The sequence below is a fragment of the Piliocolobus tephrosceles genome, chromosome 9 (assembly GCF_002776525.5).
Source record: "Piliocolobus tephrosceles isolate RC106 chromosome 9, ASM277652v3, whole genome shotgun sequence".
Lineage (NCBI taxonomy): Eukaryota > Metazoa > Chordata > Mammalia > Primates > Cercopithecidae > Piliocolobus > Piliocolobus tephrosceles.
This window is the reverse complement of record NC_045442.1, coordinates 39,522,891-39,549,986: the sequence shown is the minus strand read 5'-3', so window position 1 is coordinate 39,549,986 and position 27,096 is coordinate 39,522,891. Positions and strand designations below refer to the sequence as shown.

Sequence of the window (27,096 nt, the reverse complement as noted above, 5' to 3'; positions counted from 1 at the left end):
GTACTTCGTGCTATTCACAGATCTACAATGCAGTGAGAAGAGAAGAAACAGAAAATACAGTTGGATCTCTACTCCATTTCTTCACCAAGCTCCCAGCCTCCGAGACAGCCCATGGAAGAATAAGTGTTGGTCCATGCTTAAAGCAATGTGTCCGAGACACTGTATATGAGTATCGCGCCACCCTCCAAAGGACTTCAATATCGCAGTACATCACTGGTTCTCTCCTAGAAGCAACCACGTCTTTGGGAGCAAGAAGTGGCCTTCTCAGTACTTTTGGAGGATCCACTGGACGAATGATGCTGAAAGGTAATGCCTGAAATTTCACTTTAAACTTTTTATCTTTGACTAGAGAGAAGGATCTAAGTTAAGATTTATGCATTCCTGATGGAAAATTGAATTCAGTTTTCAGCGACTTTAAGTAAAAGTCGCTTCTTTAAGAGAATATAAAAATGTGCTCCCTTCTTAAAATCCTCTAAGGTGTCAACATTCCAAATAGTAATCATTAAAATTTTGAAATCTTTTTCAAACGAAGTAAATGGTTAAAATGCTATCTTTAATTTTTTTTAAATGATTCAGGCAGGTAGTTTCTCCTAGTGGTAGTTTATGACAAATGTCAATTACTATGATAAGATGCTAGGAAACAAATATGGTCAAGCAGTCATATTGAAAACCCACTGTGGTTGGGAGCAGAGTGAAATGTAGATCTCCTTCATACACAGAATTAATAGGTCTCCATTGACCAGAAGAGCCACAGGCCATCTTCCAGCTACTCCCATCTTAAAGGACAAGATAGGCAGGTATCCCACTGAAAAATGAAAGCCAATGGAAAGTGGGATCCCTTGGTATTTGAACTTCCCAGCTACTTCCCATGAGCAGCAGACAGGCAGGTCAGAAATGGCAGTGAATCAAAGAACCTCGGAAATTTGTACACTGTGCAGCTGTCATAAGCTGCTTGGCAGCCTTCCCTGGCAGGAAGCTGCCAACCAGACAGGGACCATGCAAAGCAGCATTCCATTGCCTGGGGGTTGCCAGAACTCAATCTGCCAGCGGCTATTGTCCCTCCATAGCAAGTCCTGAGACCCAAAGCCAGCAGGCCAGTGACCTGCCTCCTTGATCCTCAGCCTTCTCCATTCCTACCCCCATACACACCCCTAGACAGGCCTAAGAGGGATACCATAACCTCCTTGTGTATTATGTTGGGTGCCAAGTTGGTTTGTTTTCTGTAGTCGCCCAAACTTCAGGGGATTGGTTATAAATGAATGAAGAATAACAGAAGATGTGGGAACACTAATCCAAGAAACTAATGGCTTCATGTTTTTCAGCCATTCAACACATTTTTTGAGCCCCTATTAGATGTTAGGTGCTGGAAAGAGAACAAAACATAATTCCTGCCTTCATGGAGTTTATAGTCTCTAGATGGCAAGCTGTTTTCCCTACACACAGGATTCAAGGTTTCTCCCCTCTGATGTGGCTCCTAGAGAGTGCCAAGCCTGCATTCTTCATCATACTCTTCTCAGGAAGTTGGGCTGAGATTGGCATGTGGAATTGGCATTGTTTTAATGCTTGTGATTTTATGCCAGGGCCTTATCCCATGAGTTAATCAACATGGGTTGATTAAACCCCTCAACCCCTCCCATTTGGTTTTCAAAGTCTTTTTTTTTAATTATTATTATTATACTTTAAGTTCTAGGGTACATGTGCACAACGTGCAGGTTTGTTACATATGTATACATGTGCCATGTTGGTGTGCTACACTCATTAACTCGTCATTTACATTAGGCATATCTCCTAATGCTATCCCTCCCCCCTCCTCCCCACAATAGGACCCAGTGTGTGATGTTCCCCTTCCTGTGTCCAAGTGATCTCATTGTTCAATTCCCACCTATGAGTGAGAACATGTGGTATTTGGTTTTCTGTTCTTGCGATAGTTTGCTGAGAATGATGGTTTCCAGCTGCATCCATGTCCCTACAAAGGACACGAACTCATCCTTTTTTATGGCTGCATAGTATTCCATGGTGTATATGTGCCACATTTTCTTAATCCAGTCTGTCACTGATGGACATTTGGGTTGATTCCAAGTCTTTGCTATTGTGAATAGTGTCGCAATAAACATATGTGTGCTTGTGTCTTTATAGCAGCATGACTTATAATCCTTTGGGTATATCCCCAGTAATGGGATAGCTGGGTCAAAAGGTATTTCTAGTTCTAGATCCTTGAGGAATCGCCACACTGTCTTCCTTTGGGTATATCCCCAGTAATGGGATGGCTGGGTCAAAAGGTATTTCTAGTTCTAGATCCTTGAGGAATCGCCACACTGTCTTCCACAATGGTCGAACTAGTTTTTACACCAACAGTGTAAAAGTGTTCCTATTTCTCCACATCCTCTCCAGCACCTGTTGTTTCCTGATTTTTTAATAATTGCCATTCTAATTGGTGTGAGATAGTATCTCATTGTGGTTTTGATTTGCATTTCTCTAATGGCGAGTGATGATGAGCATTTTTTCATGTGTCTGTTGACTGTATGAATGTCTTCTTTTGAGAAGTGTCTGTTGATATCCTTTGCCCACTTTGTTTGTTTTTTTCCTGTAAATTTGATTGAGTTCTTTACAGGTTCTGGATATTAGCCCTTTGTCAGATGAGTAGTTTGCAAAAATTTTCTCCCACTCTGTAGGTTGCCTGTTCACTATGATGGTAGTTTCTTTTGCTGTGCAGAGCCTCTTTAGTTTAATTAGATCCCATTTGTCAATTTTGGCTTTTGTTGCTGTTGCTTTTGGTGTTTTAGATATGAAGTCCTTGCCCATGCCTATGTCCTGAGTGGTATTCCCTAGGTTTTCTTCTAGGGTTTTTATGGTTTTAGGTCTGACATTTAAGTCTTTAATCCATCTTGAATTAATTTTCGTATAAGGAGTAAGGAAAGGATCCAGTTTCAGCTTTCTACTTATGGCTAGCCAATTTTCCCAGCACCATTTATTAAATAGGGAATCCTTTCCCCATTTCTTGTTTTTGTCAGGTTTGTCAAAGATCAGATGGCTGTAGATGTGTGGTATTAGTTCTGGGGACTCTGTTCTATTCCATTGATCTATATCTCTGTTGTGGTACCAGTACCATGCTGTTTTGGTTACTGTAGCCTTGTGGTATAATTTGAAGTCAGGTAGCATGATGCCTCCTTCTTTGTTCTTTTGGCTTAGGATTGTCTTGGCAATGCGCGGTCTTTTTTAGTTCCATATGAACTTTAAAGCAGTTTTTTTCCAATTCTGTGAAGAAAGTCATTGGTAGCTTAATGGGGATGGTGTTGAATCTATAAATTATCTTGGGCAGTATGGCCATTTTCACAATATTGACTCTTCCTATCCATGAGCATGGTGTGTCCTTCCATTTGTTTGTGTCCTCTTTTATTTCACTGAGCAGTGGTTTGTAGTTCTCCTTGAAGAGGTCCTTTACATCCCTTGTAAGTTGGATTCCTAGGTATTTTATTCTCTTTAAAGCTATTGGGAATGGGAGTTCATTCGAGATTTGGCTCTCTGTTTGTGTGTGTTACTGGTGTATAAGAATGCTTGTGATTTTTGCACTTTGATTTTGTATCCTGAGACTTTGCTGAAGTTGCTTATCAGCTTAAGGAGAATTTGGGCTGAGACAATGGGGTTTTCTAAATATACAATCATGTCATCTGCAAACAAGGACAATTTGACTTCTTCTTTTCCTAACTGAATACCCTTTCTTTCTTTCTCTTGTCTGATTGCCCTAGCCAGAACTTCGAACACTATGTTGAATAGGAGTGGTGAGAGAAGGCATCCCTGTCTTGTGCAAGTTTTCAAAGGGAATGCTTTCAGTTTTTGCCCATTCAGTATGATATTAGCTGTGGGTTTGTCATAAATAGCTCTTATTATTTTGAGATACATTCCATCAATACCGAATTTATGGAGCATTTTTAGCATGAAGGGCTGTTGAATTTTGTCGAAGGCCTTTTCTGCATCTATTGAGATAATCATGTGGTTTTTGTCTTTAGTTCTGTTTATATGCTGGATTACGTTTATTGATTTGCGAATGTTGAACCAGCCTTGCATCCCAGGGATGAAGCCCACTTGATCATGGTGGATAAGCTTTTTGATGTGCTGCTGGATTCAGTTTGCCAGTATTTTATTGAGGATTTTTGTATCGATGTTCATCAAGGATATTGGTCTAAAATTCTCTTTTTTTGTTGTATCTCTGCCAGGCTTTGGTATCAGGATGATGTTGGCCTCATAAAATGAGTTAGGGAGAATTCCCTCTTTTTCTATTGATTGGAATAGTTTCAGAAGGAATGGTACCAACTCCTCCTTGTACCTCTAGTAGAATTTGGCTGTGAGTCTGTCTGGTTCTGGACTTTTTTTGGTTGATAGGCTATTAATTATTGCCTCAATTTCAGAACCTGCTATTGGTCTATTCAGGGATTCAACTTCTTCCTGGTTTAGTCTTGGGAGACTGTAAGTGTCCAGAAAATTATCCATTTCTTCTAGATTTTCTAGTTTATTTGCATAGAGGTGTTTATAGTATTCTCTGATGGTAGTTTGTATTTCTGTGGGGTCGGTGGTGATATCCCCTTTATCATTTTTTATTGCATCTATTTGATTCTTCTCTCTTTTCTTCTTTATTAGTCTTGCTAGTGGTCTATCAATTTTGTTGATCTTTTCAATAAACCAGCTCCTGGATTCATTGATTTTTTGGAGGGCTTTTGTGTCTCTATCTCCTTCAGTTCTGCTCCAATCTTAGTTATTTCTTGCCTTCTGCTAGCTTTTGAATGTGTTTGCTCTTGCTTCTCTAGTTATTTTAATTGTGATGTTAGGGTATCAATTTTAGATCTTTCCTGCTTTCTCTTGTGGGCATTTAGTGCTATAAATTTCCCTCTACACACTGCTTTCAATGTATCCCACAGATTCTGGTATGTTGTATCTTTGTTCTCATTGGTTTCAAAGAACATCTTTATTTCTGACTTCATTTCTTTTTGTACCCAGTAGTCATTCAGGAGCAGGTTGTTCAGTTTCCATGTAGTTGAGCAATTTTGATTGAGTTTCTTAGTCCTGAGTTCTAGTTTGATTGCACTGTGGTCTGAGAGACAGTTTGTTATAATTTCTGTTCTTTTACATTTACTGAGGAGTGCTTTACTTCCAACCATGTGGTCAATTTTGGAATAAGTGTGATGTGGTGCTGAGAAGAATGTATATTCTGTTGATTTGGGGTGGAGAGTTCTGTAGATGTCTATTAGGTCTGCTTGGTGCAGAGTTGAGTTCAATTCCTGGATATCCTTGTTAACTTTCTGTCTCATTGATCTGTCTAATGTTGACAGTGGGGTGTTAAAGTCTCCCATTATTATTGTATGAGAGTCTAAGTCTCTTTGTAAGTCTCTAAGGACTTGCTTTATGAATCTGGGTGCTCCTGTATTGGGTGCATATATATTTAGGATAGTTAGCTCTTCCTGTTGAATTGATCCCTTTACCATTATGTAGTGGCCTTCTTTGTGTCTTTTGATCTTTGATGGTTTAAAGTCTGTTTTATCAGAGACTAGGATTGCAACCCCTGCTTTTTTTTGTTCTCCATTTGCTTGGTAGATCTTCCTCCATCCCTTTATTTTGAGCCTCTGTATGTCTCTGCATGTGAGATGGGTCTCCTGAATACAGCAGACTGATGGGTCTTGACTCTTTATCCAATTTACCAGTCTGTGTCTTTTAATTGGAGCATTTAGTCCATTTACATTTAAGGTTAATATTGTTATGTGTGAACTTGATGCTGTCATTATGATATTAGCTGGTTATTTTGCTCGCTAATTGATGCAGTTTCTTCCTAGCATCAATGGACTTTACATTTTGACATGTTTTTGCGATGGCTGGTACCTGTTGTTCCTTTCCACATTTAGTGCTTCCTTCAGGATCTCTTGTAGGGCAGGCCTGGTGGTGACAAAATCTCTAAGCATTTGCTTATCTGTAAAGGATTTTATTTCTCCTTCACTTATGAAACTTAGTTTGGCTGGATATGAAATTCTGGGTTGAAAATTCTTTTCTTTAAGAATGTTGAATATTGGCCCCCACTCTCTTCTGGCTTGGAGAGTTTCTGCTAAGAGATCTGTTGTTAGTCTGATGGGCTTCCCTTCATTTGTAACCCGACCTTTCTCTCTGGCTGCCCTTAACATTTTTTCCTTCATTTCAACTTTGGTGAATCTGACAATTACGTGTCTTGGAGTTGCTCTTCTCGAGGAGTATCTTTGTGGCGTTCTCTGTATTTCCTGAATTTGAATGTTGGCCTGCCTTACTAGGTTGGGGAAGTTTCCTGGATGATATCCTGCAGAGTGTTTTCCAACTTGGTTCCATTTTCCCTGTCACCTTCAGGCACACCAATGAGACGTAGATTTGGTTTTTTCACATAATCCCATATTTCTTGCAGGCTTTGTTCATTTCTTTTTACTCTTTTTTCTCTACGCATCTCGCTTTATTTCATTCATTTGATCTTCAATTGCTGATACTCTTTCTTCCAGTTGATTGAGTCGGTTACTGAAGCTTGTGCATTTGTCACGTAGTTCTAGTGTTATGGTTTTCATCTCTATCAGTTCTTTTAAGACCTTCTCTGCATTGATTATTCTAGTTATCCATTCATCCATTCTTTTTTCAAGGTTTTTAGTTTCTTTGCACTGGTTATGTAGTTCCTCCTTTAGCTCTGAGAAGTTTGATCGACTGAAGCCTTCTTCTCTCAACTCGTCAAAGTCATTCTCTGTTCAGCTTTGTTCTGTTGCTGGTGATGAGCTGTCTCCGTCCAGCTTTGTTCTTTTGCTGGTGATGAGCTGCGTTCCTTTGGAGGGGGAGATGCACTCTGATTTTTTGAATTTCCAGCTTTTCTGCACTGCTTTTTCCCCATCTTTGTAGTTTTATCTGCCTTTGGTCTTTGATGATGGTGACGTACTGATGGGGTTTTGGTGTGGGTGTCCTTCCTGTTTGTTAGTTTTCCTTCTAACAGTCAGGACCCTCAGCTGTAGGTCTGTTGGAGTTTGCTTGAGGTCCACTCCAGACCCTGTTTGCCTGGGTATCAGCAGCGGAGGCTGCAGAAGATAGAATATTGCTGAACAGCGAGTGGTGTTGTTTGATTCTTGCTCTGGAAGCTTCGTCTCAGGGATGTACCCTGCCTTGTGAGGTGTGAAGTGTCGGTCTGCACCTAGTGGGGGATGTCTCCCAGTTAGGCTACTCAGGGGTCAGGGACCCACTTGAGCAGGCAGTCTGTCTGTTCTCAGCTCTCAACCTCCGTGGTGGGAGACCCACTGCTCTCTTCAAAGCTGTCAGACAGGGGCATTTACCTCTGCCAAGGTTTCTGCTGCTTTTTGTTTAGCTATGCCCTGTCTCCAAAGGAAGAGTCTACAGAGACAGGCCGGCCTCCTTGCGCTGCGGTGGGCTTCACCCAATTCGAGCTTCCCGGTGGCTTTGTTTACCTACTTAAGCCTCAGCAATAGTGGGCACCCCTCCCCTAGCCTTGCTGCCACCTTGCAGTTAGATCTCAGACTGCTGTGCTAGCAATGAGGGAGGCTCTGTGGGCATGGGACCCTCTGGGCCAGGTGTGGGATATAATCCCCTTGTGTGCCATTTGCTAAGACCTTTGGTAGAGCGCAGTATTAGGGTAGGAGTTACTCAAATTTCCAGGTTTTGTGTGTCTCAATTCCCTTTGGTTAGAAAAGGAATTCCCTTCCCCCTTGCGCTTCCCAGGTGAGGCGATGCCTCGCCCTACTTCAGCTCTCGCCGGTCAGGCTGCACCCACGGACCAGCGCCAACTGTCCGACATGCCCCAGTGAGTTGAACCTGGTACCTCAGTTGAAAATGCAGAAATCACCCATCTTCTGTGTTGCTCACGCTGGAAGCTGGAGGCTGGAGCTGTTCCTATTTGGCCATCTTGGGTGCGCCCCCCTCCCTTTTTTTTTTTTTTTTTTGAGATACAGTCTTACTCTTTCACCCAGGCTGGAGTGCAGTGACATGATCTTGGCTCACTGCAGCCTCTGCCTCCTAAGTTCAAGTGATTCTCGTGCCTCAGCCTCCTGAGTAGCTGAGACCACAGGCACACGCCACCTTGCCTGGCTAATTTTTGTATTTTTAGTAGAGACAAGGTTTTGCCATGTTGACCAGGCTGGTCTCAGACTTCTGATGTCAGGTGATCCGCCCATCTCAGCCTCTCAAAATGCTGGGATTATAGGTGTGTGCCACTGCACATGGCCTCAAAGTCTTTATGTGCCTCAGTTAAACATATTTCTTTAACAATCAGTGTAATAAAATGCATTAAAAAACCAGATGGGTTTCTCACCACAAACAGTGATAAGTATGTAAAGCATATGTTAGTTAGCTCAACTGAACCATTCCACAAGGTATACATATTTCAAAACGTCATGTTTTACATGACAAATATATATAGTTTTTATTTACTCATTTTGTGGTCAGCAGTATGTAGGTGTTATGCAGGAACCTAATGAAGTGTAAGTCAATTTACTTGCCTTTAAGGTGTTCATCCTCTTAATGAGGAGGCCAGATTTTCATGCACCAAGTATAATAATAATATAGGAAACTGCAGAGAAATAATTGCCAAATAATGTGGAAGTGGCTCCTAAGTGTACAAAGAGTTTGGATAGCAATTTAATGTTCTGTATGAGAAATGGCTTGGCCTGAAATGTGAAACCTCAAACAAATAAAAGTCAGTAAAAGCCACATTCTTTCTTCTCCATCAATTGTTAAGAAATGGATCTCCAGGCTGCCCAGCCAAGGCAGGCATGCCTCCAGTCTTCCACAGATCTGTGGAGAGAAATGAGGCTGCTGGTGTGTGCATCTATGGCCCTGATCGTAATTTGACTTCAATTGTATTTGCACTTCCCTGTTCGAAATAGAGCCTCATAGATCAATATTTCTGGCTCTGACACTCACCAGACTGTCAGCTAATGTGTTATCTTTAAATTGGCGTTTTATGCAAGAGTTGGAAGCTTCTTTATCTTTTTGTTTTGCAGCTCTTTGATGATTTCTGAGAACCCTCTAGAAACTCCTGCTGAATAATACAATTAGCTGGTTGTCTTCTGCTCCAAGCTTATTTCTGTAGTTCTGATTTACTCTCTTGTAAACCTTTTTCAATTTCAGCATCCTCTCCCATTTGGTTTTCAAAGTCTTTCCATGCCTCAGTTAAACATATTCCTTTAACATGCAGTGGAAGAAAATGCATTAGAAAACTAGATGCATTTCTCACTGCCAAAAATGATAAGCATGTGAAGTAAAGCATATGTTAGCTCCATTGAACCATTCCACAATGTGTACATATTATAAAACATCATGTTATACATGACAAATATATATAATTTGTATTTGTCAACTTAAAAACATAACTAAAAAAAAAAGAGAGGTGGGTCTTCAAGGTCAAAGAGTGTTTACAGAATCTGTAGGATCAGCATATTGGTTAGTGGGGTCTTGAGCTCTGATGGGCATGTACTCTGCCAGGGGATCAGGAGGACATGCAGCTGCTGTGATGTGGTTGTCAGCTTTTTTTCTTCTTCAGTATGTGTCCTGTGGCATAGATTTGGCCAACAACATTTATCTATTGGGGAATATATAATACACTCTTAGTCTTCAGTTTATAAATGGGTTATATTCTACAGGTTCATTTCCCAGGAGCGATATAGAGCTTAGAACACTTTCCTGGATAAGCAGTATTAAATGTTGTGATTTGGTTTCCAGACCTCAAAAACCTCTGTAACCCATAACACAGTTGTAATCTGCACATTTCCCATGAAATAAAGAGGAAAGCAGTATTATTGGAATACTGAGAATTAGCCTCAAAGAGAAAGCAATACAAGTGAGTTAGAAGACTTTCCTTGTTGAAGAGCAATAATTTTATTAAAGATGAGTAAAGAGTTAAAACTTTTATGGAGATTTCAAAAAGGACTTTTACCCATTTCTGAGATTTTAGACGTTGACAGCTGTAGCTTTTACTATGGCTAATTACACTTCAAAACTTGTACCTATATGAAAGAGTCATAGAATTACCCCAGTAACTTTTTCCCTAATGTTTTTTAACGAGTTGTTTATAAATGGTATGAAGGTAGAAGGAGGTAGCACAAGATTTAAATTTTTTCCTCAGATATAAAGAAAAGGGAATAAGTTCAAAAGAATAACTTCTTCCGTAAGAGAAACCATGTTTGAAGTGGATTATACGGAATTTGTAAAGGTAGAGAAAAAGGAACAGGGAAAGACAAATGCTGTATTATTTCACTTTTATGAAGTACTTAGGGTAGTCAAAATCATAGAGACCTTAAGTAGAAAGGTGGTTACCAGGGGATGAGGAAGGGGAATGGGAATGTGGAGTTAGTGTTTACGGGCTATAGAGTTTCTCTTTTGCCAGATGAAGAGTTCTGGAGCTTACTGGTGGCGATAGTTGCACAGCAATATGAATTTACTTAATACCACTGAATTGTACCCTTAAAAATGTTGAGATAGTAAATTTTACGTTGTATGTATTTTATCATAAGAAGAAATAATTGGGGAAAAGGGAATGTTACATAGGTCTTTCATCCCCCTCCCTAGTCTATTAGGATGTAAGAAAGAACCAAAGTGCTCCTCTTCTGGAAGTGGTTATAATTATGAGATGGGGGTCGCAGTCGCCTGTACTAGGAGAGACTAGAAGAAAATGTCCAACAAGTTGATCATTATTCACAAGTCAAGAATTGGTAACTCAAGCCTAGATTGTCCAGAATTCTACAGCCATGAGGCTTTGTGGATTGACACAGAAGGTCAACAATCGGAACACAAACATGCCTGCTTTTCTGCCTTCAGTGCCACCAAAGGTCATCTGCCTATAAAGCTGAAAGGTTGCCAGATAACGAGAGACACTTTCTTATAATGAAGCATTGATCCACAAGGGTATGCCCTTATCATAATGGTGTGCTGTCTCAAAGTGGAAAAATAGAGCACCTTTACCTTTCAGTCAGGGACTTCCACTAGTTTGATACATTAAGATCCTCCCGGCTGGGTGTGGTGGCTCACGCCTGTAATCCCAGCACTTTGGGAGGCCTAGGCAGGCGGATCACGAGGTCAGGAGATCAAGACCATCCTGGCTAACATGGTGAAACCCTCTCTCTACTAAAAATACAAAAAAATTAGCCAGGCGTGGTGGTGGGCACCTGTAGTCCCAGTTACTCAGGAGGCTGAGGCAGGAGAATGGCATAAACCCAGGAGGCAGAGCTTGCAGTGAGCCAAGATCTCGCCACTGCACTCCAGCCGGGGCAACAGAGCAAGACTCCATCTCAAAAAAAAAAAAAAACAAAAATCCTTCCACTTCCTGTCCCTGTGCCCCTTTCCCTCTCTCCATTAATCTTGTTGGAATCTCAGGACTAACATCTTACAGCAGTGGCAGTCAAAGAATTATTGACTTCAATAATTAGGAAGAAATTTTCAAAGTTATCACCTGCTTTTTCTTTTCTTTTAATGTTTTACCTACTGAAAATTGTAAAAACAAGATAAAGTTAAAAGGGAGAGAGAAAATCAAGATAACTGTTGGTAATGTGAAGTACTAAAAATGGCAAAATTAGAAAAATACAGTGATGACAAGAGGATTTTTCATATAAGGCAGCTAAGTGTTTTCAAATATGCGTGTTGTACCAGCCAACATAATAAATAGAGTGTATTAAACTCAATTTTTCCTTCTCAAATTGTTGCTGAGTAAAGCACATCAGTTAAAGGATTAAGTATTACATATAACCAGGACAAAACATGGTTATTCTTATTGAAATTGTGTGATAGAGGGGAGGGCAGATGGACCTGCTGAGGCCAGCAAGACATCTGCCATCCTTCTGACAGATGGAGGCCCGCAAGATAGTGCGGACACAGGGTGCCAGGAGGCAAGTCTGTTACTACCATGATGAGGATGTTGGACAAGACCACCCAATGAAGCGTTACCAATTCTGCATGATTCATAATTTACTGTTCAACTACAGTCTCCAATGAAAAATGAAGATTGATTGCCCTCACGAAGCCGATGCTGAGGAGAAGACCAAGTGCCACAGTGATGACTGCATTCAATCCTTGTACTCCATTCATCCAGATAACATGTCTGAGTACAGCCAGCAGGCACAGAGATTCAACATTGGTGAGGAGTGTCCAGTATCTGATGGTCTCTTTGAGTTTTGTCAGTTGTCTGTGGGCGGCTCTGTGGCAAGTTCTGTGAAACTTAGTTAGCAGCAGACAGACATCACCGTGAACCAGACTGCACCATGCAAAGAAGTCTGAGGCATCCGGCTTCTGTTATGTCAGTGATACAATCTTGACCCTACTGGACCTGCTAGAGAATCACCAGGGGGTGCTGCATATTAACCTTGATATTCCACGGTGCATATTGTGCATATTGACCTTCCGTGCCATGGTGATGGCATGGAAGAGGCCTTCTATGCCACAGACTGGGTCATGACTGTGTCCTGAGCCAGGACATAAATGAGGAGAGTACTGTGTCATAAATGAGGAGAGTACTTCCAAGAACTGGGGACCTATGGGATATTAGGGCTGAAAAAGGCAAGTATTATGCTATTAACTGCCCACTCTGAGATGGGATTGATAATGAATCCTGTGAAGCCATTTCAAGCCAGATATGTCCGAAGTAAAGGAGATATTCCAGCCTAGTGCTTTGGTCATACAGCGTGACTCAGACTCCATCTGGGGATCAGTTAGGTTGCTTCAATCTGAACATCAAAGGGTATGTCAAGTGTGTGGAATTTGTTACGAGCTTCATCTTGCTGATGCTGATGCTGATGCTAGGAGGAGGTGTTACATGATTCATGATGTCACTGGTGCTGGACATAGGAAACAACTGTGGCCCTGGGCACAGAGATCCATAATAAGTTCCCATATAATGACTACTTCAAATACGTTGGACCAGGTTTCAAGCTTCATATCAGTCTTTCCAATATAACTAACCAGATCAGTAATGATGCCTGGAGAAGATCAAACAGCAACTGTCTGGGAACCTGAGAATGCTGCCCCACATACCTAGGGCCCAAATGTGGGCTCTTGCTGAGGATGTAACTCAGAGGAGAGTGACAGCAAGGACGAATACTCTGACAAGTGCATCTCCATCTGTTCCTCTGACAAACAAATTGCCTGTGAGGCCAGGCGCGGTGGCTCACGCCTGTAATCCCAGCACTTTGGGAGGCTGAGGCGGTGGATCATGAGATCAGGAGATGGGGACCATGGTGAAACCCGTCTCTACTAAAAGTACAAAAATTTAGCCAGGCATGGTGGTGGGCGCCTGTAGTTCCAGCTACTTGGGAGGCTGAGGCAGGAGAATGACGTGAACTCGGGAGGCGGAGTTTGCAGTGAGCCGAGATCGCGCCACTGTACTCCAGCCTGGATGACAGAGCGGGACTCCATCTCAAAAAAAAAAAGAAAAAAGAAAAAAGAAAAATTGCCTGTGAGGCCAGGCACAATGGCTCACACTTGTAATCCCAGCACTTTGGGAGACTGAGGCAAGTGGATCACTTGAGGTCAGGAGTTCAAGGCCAACCTGGCCAACATGGTGAAACCACGTCTCTACTAAAAATACAAAAGTTAGCTGGGTGTGGTGGTGGGGGCCTGTAATCCCAGCTACTCAGGAGGCTAAGGCAGGACAATCACTTGAACCTGGGAGGCGGAGGTTGTAGTGAGCCTAGATTGTGCCACTACACTCCAGCCTTCGTGACAGAGCGAGACTCCATCTCAAAAAACAAACGAAACACAAATTGTCTGTGAGGACGAATTCTCCGACTCTGATGAAGAGGGAGAGGGTGGCTGCAAGAATTCTTCCAACTTCAAAAAAGCCAAGAAGGTCTAAATAGGATGAAAAAGAGAAAGACCCAGAAGAGAAGAAGTCACAGCAGAGGAGAAAATGAAGGAGAAGAAGCCAGAGGCCAAAGGGTCCCAGGAAGAGGTCAAGTTGGCTGAGCAGTCCTTTCCAGCTCTGGCTTCTTGCTGGGTCCTCCAACTTGGATTTTATATTTTCTATTTCTCTATTTGTATTTTCTATTTATATTTCTCTAGACTATTAGTCTATTTTCTATTTCTCTAGGCTATTAGTCAGTTTTTTATTTATTTTTTTTTTATTATACTTTAAGTTCTAGGGTACATGTGCACAACGTGCAGGTTTGTTGCGTATGTGTACATGTGTCTTGTTGGTTTGCTGCACCCATTAACTCGTCATTTACATTAGGTATATCGCCTAATGCTATCCCTCCTCACTGCCCCCACCCTACAACAGGCCCCAGTGTGTGATGTTCCCTACCCTGTGTCCAAGTGTTCTCATTGTTCAATTTCCACCTATGAGTGAGAACATGCGGTGTTTGGTTTTCTGTCCTTGCGGTAGTTTGCTGAGAATGATGGTTTCCAGCTTCATCCATGTCCCTACAAAGGACGCAAACTCATCCTTTTTTATGGCTGCATAGTATTCCATGGTGTATATGTGCCACATTTTCTTAATCCAGTCTGTCACTGATGGACATTTGGGTTGATTCCAAGTCTTTGCTATTGTGAATAGTGCCGCAATAAACATACATGTGCATGTGTCTTTATAGCAGCATGATTTGTAATCCTTTGGGTATATACCCAGTAATGGGATGGCTGGGTCATATGGTACTTCTAGTTCTAGATCCTTGAGGAATCGCCATACTGCTTTCCATAATGGTTGAACTAGTTTAAAATCCCACCAACAGTGTAAACGTGTTCCTATTTCTCCACATCCTCTCCAGCACCTGTTGTTTCCTGACTTTTTAATGATTGCCACTCTAACTGGTGTGAGATGGTATCTCATTGTGGTTTTGATTTGCATTTCTCTGATGGCCAGTGATGATGAGCATTTTTTCATGTGACTGTTGGCGGTATGAATGTCTTCTTTTGAGAAATGTCTGTTCATATCCTTTGCCCACTTTTTGATGGGGTTGTTTGTTTTTTTCTTGTAAATTTGTTTGAGTTCTTTGTAGGTTCTAGATATTAGCCCTTTGTCAGATGAGTAGATTGCAAAAATTTTCTCCCACTCTGTAGGTTGCCTGTTCACTCTGATGGTAGTTTCTTTTGCTGTGCAGAAGCTCTTTAGTTTAATTAGATCCCATTTGTCAATTTTAGCTTTTGTTGCCATTGCTTTTGGTGTTTTAGACATGAAGTCCTTGCCCATGCCTATGTCCTGAATGGTATTCCCTAGGTTTTCTTCTAGGGTTTTTATGGTATTAGGTCTGACATTTAAGTCTCTAATCCATCTTGAATTAATTTTCGTATAAGGAGTAAGGAAAGGATCCAGTTTCAGCTTTCGACTTATGGCTAGCCAATTTTCCCAGCACCATTTATTAAATAGGGAATCCTTTCCCTATTTCTTGTTTTTGTCAGGTTTATCAAAGATCAGATGGCTGTAGATGTGTGGTATTATTTCTGAGGACTCTGTTCTGTTCCATTGGTCTATATCTCTGTTTTGGCACCAGTACCATGCTGTTTTGGTTACTGTAGCCTTGTAGTGTAGTTTGAAGTCAGGTATCATGATACCTCCAGCTTTGCTCTTTTGACTTAGGATTGTCTTGGAAATGTGGGCTCTTTTTTAGTTCCATATGAATTTTAAATCAGTTTTTTTCCAATTCTGTGAAGAAAGTCATTGGTAGCTTAATGGGGATGGCATTGAATCTATAAATTACCTTGGGCAGTATGGCCATTTTCACGATATTGACTCTTCCTATCCATGAGCATGGAATGTTCTTCCATTTGTTTGTGTCCTCTTTTATTTCACTGAGCAGTGGTTTGTAGTTCTCCTTGAAGAGGTCCTTTACATCCCTTGTAAGTTGGATTTCTAGGTATTTTATTCTCTTTGAAGCAATTGTGAATGGAAGTTCATTCCTGATTTGGCTCTCTGTTTGTCTGTTACTGGTGTATAAGAATGCTTGTGATTTTTGCACATTAATTTTGTATCCTGAGACTTTGCTGAAGTTGCTTATCAGCTTAAGGAGATTTTGGGCTGAGACAATGGGGTTTTCTAAACATACAATCATGTCATCTGCAAACAAGGACAATTTGACTTCTTCTTTTCCTAACTGAATACCCTTTATTTCTTTCTCTTGCCTGATTGCCCTAGCCAGAACTTCCAACACTATGTTGAATAGGAGTGGTGAGAGAAGGCATCCCTGTCTTGTGCAAGTTTTCAAAGGGAATTTTTCCAGTTTTTGCCCATTCAGTATGATATTGGCTGTGGGTTTGTCATAAATAGCTCTTATTATTTTGAGATATGTTCCATCAATATGGAATTTATTGAGCGTTTTTAGCAGGAAGGGCTGTTGAATTTTGTCGAAGGCCTTTTCTGCATCGATTGAGATAATCATGTAGTTTTTGTCTTTGGTTCTGTTTATATGCTGGATTACGTTTATTGATTTGCGTATGTTGAACCAGCCTTGCATCCCAGGGATGAAGCCCACTTGATCTGGTATATAAGCTTTTTGATATGCTGCTGGATTCAGTTTGCCAGTATTTTATTGAGGATTTTTGCATCGATGTTCATCAAGGATATTGGTCTAAAATTCTCTTTTTTTGTTGTGTCTCTGCCAGGCTTTGGTATCAAGATGATATTGGCCTCATAAAATGAGTTAGGGAGGATTCCCTCTTTTTCTATTGATTGGAGTACTTTCAGAAGGAATGGTACCAGCTCCTCCTTGTACCTCTGGTAGAATTCAGCTGTGAATCCATCTGGTCCTGGACTTTTTTTGGTTGGTAGGTTATTAATTATTGCCTCAATTTCAGAGCCTGCTATTGGTCTATTCAGGGATTCAGCTTCTTCCTGGTTTAGTCTTGGGAGAGTGTAAGCGTCCAGGAAATTATCCATTTCTTCTAGATTTTCTAGTTTATTTGCGTAAAGGTGTTCATAGTGTTCTCTGATGGTAGTTTGTATTTCTGTGGGGTCGGTGGTGATATCCCCTTTATCATTTTTTATTGCGTCTATTTGATTCTTCTCTCTTTTCTTCTTTATTAGTCTTGCTAGCGGTTGATCAATTTTGTTGATCTTTTCAAAAAACCAACTCCTGGATTCATTGATTTTTTGGAGAGTTTTTTGTGTCTCTATCTCCTTCAGTTCTGCTCCAATCTTAGTTATTTCTTGCCTTCTGCTAGCTTTTGAATGTGTTTGCTCTTGCTTCTCTAGTTATTTTAATTGTGATGTTAGAGTGTCAATTTTAGATCTTTCCTGCTTTCTCTTGTGGGCATTTAGTGCTATAAATTTCCCTCTACACACTGCTTTAAATGTGTCCCACAGATTCTGGTATGTTGTATCTTTGTTCTCATTGGTTTCAAAGAACATCTTTATTTCTGACTTCATTTTGTTATGTACCCAGTAGTCATTCAGGAGCAGGTTGTTCAGTTTCCATGTAGTTGAACAACCATGTAGTTGAGTGGTTTTGATTGAGTTTCTTAGTCCTGAGTTCTAGTTTGATTGCACTGTGGTCTGAGAGACAGTTTGTTATAATTTCTGTTCTTTTACATTTACTGAGGAGTGCTTTACTTCCAACCATGTGGTCAATTTTGGAATAAGAGTGATGTGGTGCTGAGAAGAATGTATATTCTGTTGATTTGGGGTGGAGAGTTCTGTAGATGTCTATTAGGTCTTCTTGCTGCAGAGATGAGTTCAATTCCTGGATATCCTTGTTAACTTTCTGTCTCATTGATCTGTCTAATGTTGACAGTGGAGTGTTGAAGTCTCCCATTATTATTGTATGGGAGACTAAGTCCCTTTGTAAGTCTCTAAGGACTTGCTTTATGAATCTGGGTGCTCCTGTACTGGGTGCATATATATTTAGGATAGTTAGCTCTTCCTGTTGAATTGATCCCTTTACCATTATGTAATGGCCTTCTTTGTCTCTTTTGATCTTTGATGGTTTAAAGTCTGTTTTATCAGAGACTAGGATTGCAACCCCTGCTTTTTTTTGTTCTCCATTTGCTTGGTAGATCTTCCTCCATCCCTTTATTTTGAGCCTCTGTATGTCTCTGCATGTGAGATGGGTCTCCTGAATACAGCAGACTGATGGGTCTTGACTCTTTATCCAATTTTCCAGTCTGTGTCTTTTAATTGGAGCATTTAGTCCATTTACATTTAAAGTTAATATTGTTATGTGTGAACTTGATCCTGCCATTATGATATTAACTGGTTATTTTGCTCGTTAGTTGATGCAGTTTCTTCCTAGCCTCGATGGTCTTTACATTTTGGCATGTTTTTGCAATGGCTGGTACCGGTTGTTCCTTTCCATGTTTAGGGCTTCCTTCAAGGTCTCTTGTAAGGCAGGCCTGGTGGTGACAAAATTTCTAAGCATTTGCTTATCTGTAAAGGATTTTATTTCTCCTTCACTTATGAAACTTAGTTTGGCTGGATATGAAATTCTGGGTTGAAAATTCTTTTCTTTAAGAATGTTGAATATTGGCCCCCACTCTCTTCTGGCTTGTAGAGTTTCTGCCGAGAGATCTGCTGTTAGTCTGATGGTCTTCCCTTTGTGGGTAACCCGACCTTTCTCTCTGGCTGCCCTTAAGACTTTTTCCTTCATTTCAACTTTGGTGAATCTGACAACTATGTGTCTTGGAGTTGCTCTTCTCGAGGAGTATCTTTGTGGCGTTCTCTGTATTTCCTGAATTTGAATGTTGGCCTGCCCTACTAGGTTGGAGAAGTTCTCCTGGATGATATCCTGCAGAGTGTTTTCCAACTTGGTTCCATTTTCTCCCTCATTTTCAGGCACCCCAATCAGATGTAGATTTGGTCTTTTTACAGAATTCCATACTTCTTGCAGGCTTTGTTCATTTCTTTGTCTTCTTTTTTCTTTAGACTTCTCTTCTCGCTTCATTTCATTCATTTGATCCTCAATCGCTGATACTCTTTCTTCTAGTTGATTGAGTCAGTTACTGAACCTTGTGCATTTGTCACGTATTTCTCGTGTCATGGTTTTCATCTCTGTCAGTTCATTTATGGCCTTCTCTGCATTAGTTATTCTGGTTATCAATTCTTCCACTCTTTTTTCAAGATTTTTAGTTTCTTTGCGCTGGGTATGTAATTCCTCCTTTAGCTCTGAGAAGTTTGATGGTCTGAAGCCTTCTTCTCTCATCTCGTCAAAGTCATTCTCCGTCCAGCTTTGATCCGTTGCTGACGATGAGCTGCGTTCCTTTGGAGGGGGAGATGCGCTCTTATTCTTTGAATTTCCAGCTTTTCTGTCCTGCTTTTTCCCCATCTTTGTGGTTTTATCTGCCTCTGGTCGTTGATGATGGTGATGTACTGATGGGGTTTTGGTGTGGGTGTCCTTCCTGTTTATTAGTTTCCCTTCTAACAGTCAGGACCCTCAGCTGTAGGTCTGTTGGAGATTGCTTGAGGTCCACTCCAGACCCTGTTTGCCTGGGTGACAGCAGCAGAGGCTGCAGAAGATAGAATACTACTGAACAGCGAGTGTACCTGTCTGATTCTTGCTTTGGAAGCTTCCTCTCAGGGGTGTACTCCACCATGTGAGGTGTAGGGTGTCAGTCTGCCCCTAGTGGAGGATGTCTCCCAGTTAGGCTACTCAGGGGTCAGGGACCCACTTGAGCAGGCAGCCTGTCCGTTCTCAGATCTCAACCTCCGTGTTGGGAGATCTACTGCTCTCTTCAAAGCTGTCAGAGTCGTTTGCATCTGCAGAGGTTTCTGCTGCTTTGTTGTTGTTGTTGTTGTTGTTGTTGTTGTTGTTTAGCTGTGCCCTGTCCCCAGAGGTGGAGTCTACAGAGACTGGCAGGCCTCCTTGAGCTGCTGTGAGCTCCACCCAGTTCGATCTTCCCAGGGCTTTGTTTACCTACTTAAGCCTCAGCAACGGCGGGCGCCCCTCCCCCAGCCTCGCTGCTGCCTTGCAGTTAGATCGCAGACTGCTGTGCTAGCAATGAGGAAGGCTCCGTGGGCGTGGGATCCTCCCGGCCAGGTGTGGGATATAATCTCCTGGTGTGCCCGTTTGCTTAAAGTGCAGTATTGGGTTGGGAATTACCCGATTTTCCAGGTGTTGTGTGTCTCAGTTCCCCTGGCTAGGAAAAGGGATTCCCCTTCCCCTTGCATTTCCCAGGTGAGGCGATGCCTAGCCCTGCTTCAGCTCTCGCTGGTCGGGCTGCAACAGCTGACCAGCACCGATTGTCCAGCACTCCCTAGTGAGATAAACCCAGTACCTCAGTTGAAAATGCAGAAATCACCTGTCTTCTGTGTCACTGGTGTTGGGAGCTGGAGACTGGAGCTGTTCCTATTCAGCCATCTTGCTCCGCCCCATCTCAGAAGTTTTCAACTGTTCATTTTTAACCAGTCTGAGTGTATGGTATGTATGTCTGTAGACTATATTTAACTATATTAAAGTTATTTATCATATGTAGGCTATAAATAGAATATTGATATGAAAACAAAAATATCTTACAGATACAATATTTTTATTTGAAAATAGGAAATATTTTATTTTAGATAGAAAAGTCTACCAGCACTTTGAGAGATTGAGGCAAGCAGATCACTTGAGGTCAGAAGTTTGAGACCAGCCTGGCCAACATGATGAGACCCCATCTCTACTGAAAAAAAATAAAATTAGCCGGGTGGTGGCATACACCTGTAGTCCCAGCTACTTAGGAGGCTGTGGCACAAGAATCGCTTGAACCCAGGAGAAGGAGTTTGCAATGAGCCAAGAACATGCCACTGTACTCCAGCCTGGGCAACACAGTGAGACTCCATCAAGTTTTCAACTTATTTTCTTTCACTACAATAAGTTTGTGTACTCTATTTGTATCTTTCTCTGAAGTTAATAGCTTTGAATAAAAAACAAGAAGTTGTAGGAATACATACACACACACATTTGAACTACATGACTATACCTCATAAATAATTTAGTTTATAAAGGTTGGCTTAGTTGACTTCCTCATAATCAAAACAATTACCCTTTACATGCCTACCAGGCAAGGAAGGCATGTGCATAGCTCTAATTCCAAGGTTTGTTTATTTACAGAAATACCCTGACTTGTTAGTATTGTGACCTTGAAATTATTTTCTTGGTATTTAAAAGTATGCTTTAATGTAATATTGGGTGTGTTTCTGTACCAGTTAATCAACTAAAAAGTATTCATTAGCTGCCCACTGTGGCCTAGTGCTATGGCACCTGTGGGAAGAATGGAGAAGATCATATCTGGAAGTCTTCAACTTCTAAGATAATATTTCTCATTCCATAGAACATGTAGTATTAGGTTTCAGGTCTACTGAAGTAGCCCTTACCATCTAAAGAGAATTCATAAAGTGCTAGACTGCTAAGTTAAAGGTGGTATGAATAGGTCATAGGGCCAGGAAGCTTGGTAGGCACAGGACAAAAACCTGTTTTAGGACCACAGGTGATCAAGTATCATCCAGGAGTGTGACACTACACCCGGGTGTAACCTAAGAATATGACTCCATACCAGTTGTGACCAAGGAATTTGACTCCGTCACCAGGTGTGACCTGAACATAGCACTCCATTCCTAGGTGTGAATACACCCATTTTGAGCTGGGAAAGTGATTCCATTTAATTATCTTATGTGCCCTAATTTTGCTCCAAGAAGCTAGTTTTTGAAAGGAACAAATTATGGCCTAATTCTCCATAAAGTTTTTTCACCAAAAAGAGAGAGACAGGGAGAAGGAGAGGGAGGAGAAGGAGAAGGGAAGGTGAAGGGAAGGCAAAGGGAAGGAGAAAGGAAGGGAGAAAAGGAGGGAGGGAGGAAAGAAAGAAGGAAGGAAATAAGATAGGAGGGAGGGAAGGAAGGAGGGAAGGAAGGGAAGAAGGAAGGAAGGGAGGAAGGAAGAAAGGGAGTGGGGGAAGGAGGGAGGGAGGGAGGGGAAGGAAAGAAGGAAGATCGGGTAATTGAAAGTTGGTTAAATCCTAATCAATGAAGTCAGAAAGATGACTGGTGAGGATAGCAACACCAGACAGACACTTGGGGTTTACATATTTGAGCTGGTTATAAAAATGTCAAGTCCTGATTACAGAGACTCAGAATGGACCATATTGCAGAAATTTGTTTGCAAAACAGTTATTTGAAATGCTGTATCCAGAAAAACAACCATTAGATTCCAAAGCTTCCCTCCAAAACTTACTGAATATTTAAGTAAAACAATAGTTCTTAAAAATGCCAAAGAATAGATGCAGACTCTGCAGAAGTGGTTACCTCCAAGAGAGGCCTTTGAATGTGAGCATCATTGTGTTTTGGATTTGAGTCTTGACTTCAACACTGGGTCATCCTATTCAGGTGATTGTACTTCTAGGCTTCAGTTTCTGCATCTGCAAAATGGGAATAAAAGCAACAACTTCAGAGAGTTGTTTTGAGGAATAAGTGTGACAATGTATATAAAGAACTTAGGCCAAGTGGCTCAGGCCTGTAATCCCTGTACTCTGGGAGGCAAAGGCAAGAAGATCACTTTAGGCCAGGAGTGCCAGACCAGTCTAGGTAACATGGAGAGATGCTGTCTCTACAAAAAAAAAAGCCAGATGTGGTGGTGTGTGCTTGTGGTCCCAGCTATCCAGAAGGCTGAGGCTATAGAATCACTCTAGCCCAGGAATTTGAAGCTGCAGTATGCTATGATCCTGCCACTGCACTCTGTCCGGCCTGGGTGATGGAGTGAGACTCTCTCTCTACAAAAAGTTTAAAAATTAAAAATAAAAAAACAGCTTGGCATAGTATCTGGTACCTAATGTATGTTCAACCAATCTTACGATGATGATGGTCACGCTGGGGCTGATGATGGTGATGATGATGGTAGTAATGAGGATTGCCACCACCACCTTGAAATGCCAGCCTTTCACTGTTCTTAATTCAAAGACTCTGCTGTTAGCTCAGTTGTAGATGTACAAGAAAAGACAAGTACCCTCCAGGTTTCCCTGGCTGTGGGCCTAGAGCACTAGCAACTCCTGGGACACCTGAGAGGAGGTATCTAGTGGCTGGAGGCCACACCTGTGTAACTCCTTTAGTGAGATTTTCCTTAGTTCCCATGCATTAGGCCACTGATTCATTCAATCATTTGACCAATATTTGTTGAACATCTAATATGTGCCAAAGATATAACAGCAAACAAAATACAGTCTTTACTTTCAAGGGATTTACCCACTAATGGAGGACATGGACAATAAACATGCAAATGTTAAGATAGTATAAATGTTATAATTGAAATAAGCACAGGATATAGGGCCCCAGAGGGAAGTTCCTATACCATCTTCAGTGACATCTGAGGTTTCTACAACCATTTAAGTATCTGGAGAAATGTAAACAGGTATTTAACCAGGGGAAACAAGCCCTGACCTATATTATGAAAATTCTATTGTTTTTACTTAATTCTCTGCTGATGTCATCTCTATTTTGTTCCCTCCAAAGTAGAAAAGTGCTAAGCATTTACTCCTGGTATTGAGAGCCTTTTCTAAAAATCTATGACTGGGACAAAATTTAGTGTTCCAGGTAAAATTTGTATATTGTAATGAAGATGGCTTACTCATTACAATAAAATTAAAGGAGATTTTTTTTTTCAGTACATGACACTTATACTTTTGAGTGTTTCTAAATTGTTTATTGTTTTTAAAGAATAAGCCTCATTTTAATGAGCTATGAAAATTCTTGCTCTTGGGAACATTTATAGTACATAATGAAATGCTTATAATCTGTTTATAATAACATGTGGGTCAGTAGCAAATATTTAAGAGGACAAAAAAGAGAAGATCTCACCATAGTCTGAGTCATAATTTAAACTTCTACTGGAATTGAGTCTTCAAACCAAGAAATAGTGGATAAATTAGTACAGTTAAAATAATAAAAAGATATTTTTAAGGGTGTTTAGATTTTGGTAGACTGAATTCTAATTACAGATATTATGCTATCATCAGGAAAGTCTAACATGTTTTGTCAACTGGAAGTATATATTTGGTATTTTGTCTTTTTAACTTCATATTTCATTGTGGCAACAAACTTTAAAAGAAATTTTCTGTAATGTTAAAGTCACAAGTGATTCCTTGAACAAATGTATGTTCAAACACCACTAAGGATCTACCTTTGAATTTTACAGTCACCAGAAACATCCTGTGTGACAGTAGCAGGTATTTTGCCCCTGTTTATACTCAGAGACACATTTTGGCATCAGTAAGCAGACTCATCTAAAATCCATTTCAAATAGATGTTGTTGTGGATGATCTGGGAACATGGAGGGTAAGAGAGAGTATAACAAGTTTCAGAGACCCTAGCAACTCACAAGATCTGGGCAGATAGACTACCAAGTCTAGAACCAAAATCCTTAACTAGGGTTGACCAGCTTGTAAGAGCAAAGCCAGTATTTGGTCCAAAGCCTCTCTGATTCCCAAAGCCATGTTCTTAACTACTAGGAAACACTCCAGTATTATCTCCCACTCAGGAATCCTGTGTACTGACTTATACCAGGGGTGTGTGTATGTGTGTGTATACACAGAATATAACATGAAACCTTAGATTTGAATGGAGGTCCATTTGACTACAGAATTGATCCTTTTCCCACATACTTGTTGCCCCCTTGCCCTAGCGACCTCTAGTGATTTTGGAGATGTCTGTGGAAATGATATCCTTCCATTCTTTGATATAGACACCTATGAGGGTAGTTGGGAGTCTTCCCACTGATGGTTACATATTCATAGCACAGTCAATAAATGGGAAAAGAAGCAGCTCCTATTAGCTGATGGGCCAAGTAAAACATATTTCACTCTGCAAAAGAAGCCATTGATTGGACCCAGGCAGAGAAGTGGTCAAATCAATGGTAACTAAGAGAAGAGGGTCTGGAAGAGTGTCTGGGCAGAAGCAATCATTGTGCAAAGGCCCAGTGGCAGCAAGGAGTATGGCAAGTTTGAAGTCTGGGTGGAGAGTGGTAAGCTGGAGAGTTCCTTATGCCAATAAATTCTGGAGAAGTCGGAATGACAAGCACTAACAGGTATTTGGGCACTCGCTGTGAGCTGGGCACTGTGACAAGTGTTTTTAAAGTATTATCTAATTTAAGCCTTATATTTTTGCTTATGAAAAATAGAGAAAGGCAAAACAGAGAGAGGCAAAACAAACTGCCAGGTAACACAGGCTCTTGTTAAGGGCTCTAGAAGCAACGGGAAGCCATCAGAGGGTTTTAAGCAGAAGTAGTGACACAATAAGACTTATATTTCAAAAGGATGATTCTCATCAAAATAAAGCAGGGATGCCCCCACGGGCACCATCCCTTCCAGCCCTCATTGTACCCCAAATTAAAATATTTACATTTGAAATAGTTGTGGATATTGAACTTGAAAATAAATGATTTTTCTGAAATAAAGACCGAGATGGTGTTAGATGAATTTCTCTTTAATTGTTTTGAGGAGTTGGAGAAAGGAATAGTGGCTAGTAACCTAGCTCTCTCTACTTTCTGGGAACTGTATTTCAAGAAGCTGGACTTTGAAGGAAGCTTGTGGTATAAACTACAAAGGGGAATTAAGACCTGTCCCCTCTAGGCCCACGTGGACTGTTAATGCTCCCCCTACCCCATGCCACACTCACTGATGACTATGAGTCATAGCAGTGTTTTACTTATACTGCAGGAACACACATTCCTTCTTCATGGGCCAAATCCAAGCCATGTGTGTTTTTCTTTGACAGCTGCAGTATTTTAAAAATTGGGAATCTTGCATTAAAATGTTCTGGCTTCTCTGGCAACCCCGGGCCACTATTCTCCCTTGGCCCATGGGCTGACACTGACCCATGCTAACCCCCGCAAGATGAGACACACCAGCTCTTTACCACACACCTGGCCCCACCTCCAGGTGGTACCCCACTCAGCTCTAGCCTCATTTACCTGCTTGGCCCTGCGGGCATCTCCATTTTGGACCCTGCAGTTGTATTCTGAGATTCACACAAGCTTTGGGGCACTTCAGTTCAAGGATTTATGAGGCTGAACTGGGAGTTGGGACAAAAGGGAGAAGGGCTGTAAACACAGACAGGTCATCTGTGAACAACTATCTGGCTGGGTTCTTCCTGGGAAATACAGGCAGCATTCCAAGCAGGGAAAACAAGTGAGATAGTGCCAAGGTGAGAATGTGTGCAGCAACTGTAAGACAATGAAGAAATGATGCAGTAGACATAATGAGAGGTAAGGTTCATTTGGTAGCTGTGGTTACAGTTTGGAGAATGAGGGTGAAAATTTGAACCTAAAGCATTAGAGAGCCATTGCAGACCCTTAAGCAGGTTGAATTTTGAACTGTGGCACATTAGGACCAATAGCCTGGAAGCACCCTCTATAGGAAGGAGAGTGGCACTTACAAACCTGAATGCTTTTCCCTGGATTAGGAATTGGGTACACTCAAAATAGAGGGCCAGCATGGGCCCACTTAGTTTTCATTGGCACGAGACACTGGTTACAGTAAAAGGACTAGTCTTGAAAATTTAGCATCACCGGGAGAAAAATGAAATGTAATAAAAATTAGAGTCGGTTAAGAACGGAGGCATTTTTACTACGACACAGCACCATTGTAAAAAAATCTCCCACCTTGTGCCAAGGGGTCCGTGCCGCTAAACTCCTCCCCCGAGTCAGTGCATTTGAGTGTTCTCAGCGCAGTCGGCACAGCCAGAGCAACTGGGAGCAAGGCCTTCTCCAGGCTTACGTAAAACATAGATCTTGCCCAAATGTGGAAAACCTTTAGCTAAGGACATGAAAACCATTAGGGATTCGTAGCCCTAACTTGAACCAAGCAGAATAAACAAACCCCTGCCCAAGTTGGAACTCGCTGGACGCCTTTCAGAGTTATCCAAGGGGAAAGGCTGGAGGCCTCAAGGGTCTTTGAGTGGGTTAATGTCTTGTTTTGGCTGCCTAGCTCAAGTCTGATGACACTTTATCTGTGCTTTCCTTTGTTCTTTTCTCAAAAGTCTTAATGCCTCAGTGGCAAATCCACAAATTGATTGTGTTTTGAACCTATAACATGTACCATACTATATTTTCCCTGTTAATGGGATAGTAAAGCCCAAGTTAGACCTTTTGTTACAAAAGATTCAGGAACTGGACTGGAAAGGTTCCAGGTAGCATTCACATTTTCCATGGACAGGGTCTTGGTAAGTTC

General features: G+C 41.3%; 1 protein-coding gene and 1 pseudogene across 3 annotated transcripts in view; both read left to right on the top strand.

Moving 5' to 3' along the window:
• Positions 1 to 27,096, top strand: part of PLCE1 (phospholipase C epsilon 1) — a 348,163-nt gene that overhangs the window by 146,498 nt on the left and 174,569 nt on the right. For all 3 annotated transcript variants that reach the window (XM_023226273.1, XM_031936174.1, XM_023226275.1), the window contains one exon: positions 21 to 306. In XM_023226273.1, the coding sequence (XP_023082041.1) occupies positions 21 to 306 (286 nt within the window). The remainder of the gene's footprint in view (positions 1 to 20; positions 307 to 27,096) is intronic.
• Positions 11,836 to 22,917, top strand: LOC111552213 (annotated as a pseudogene).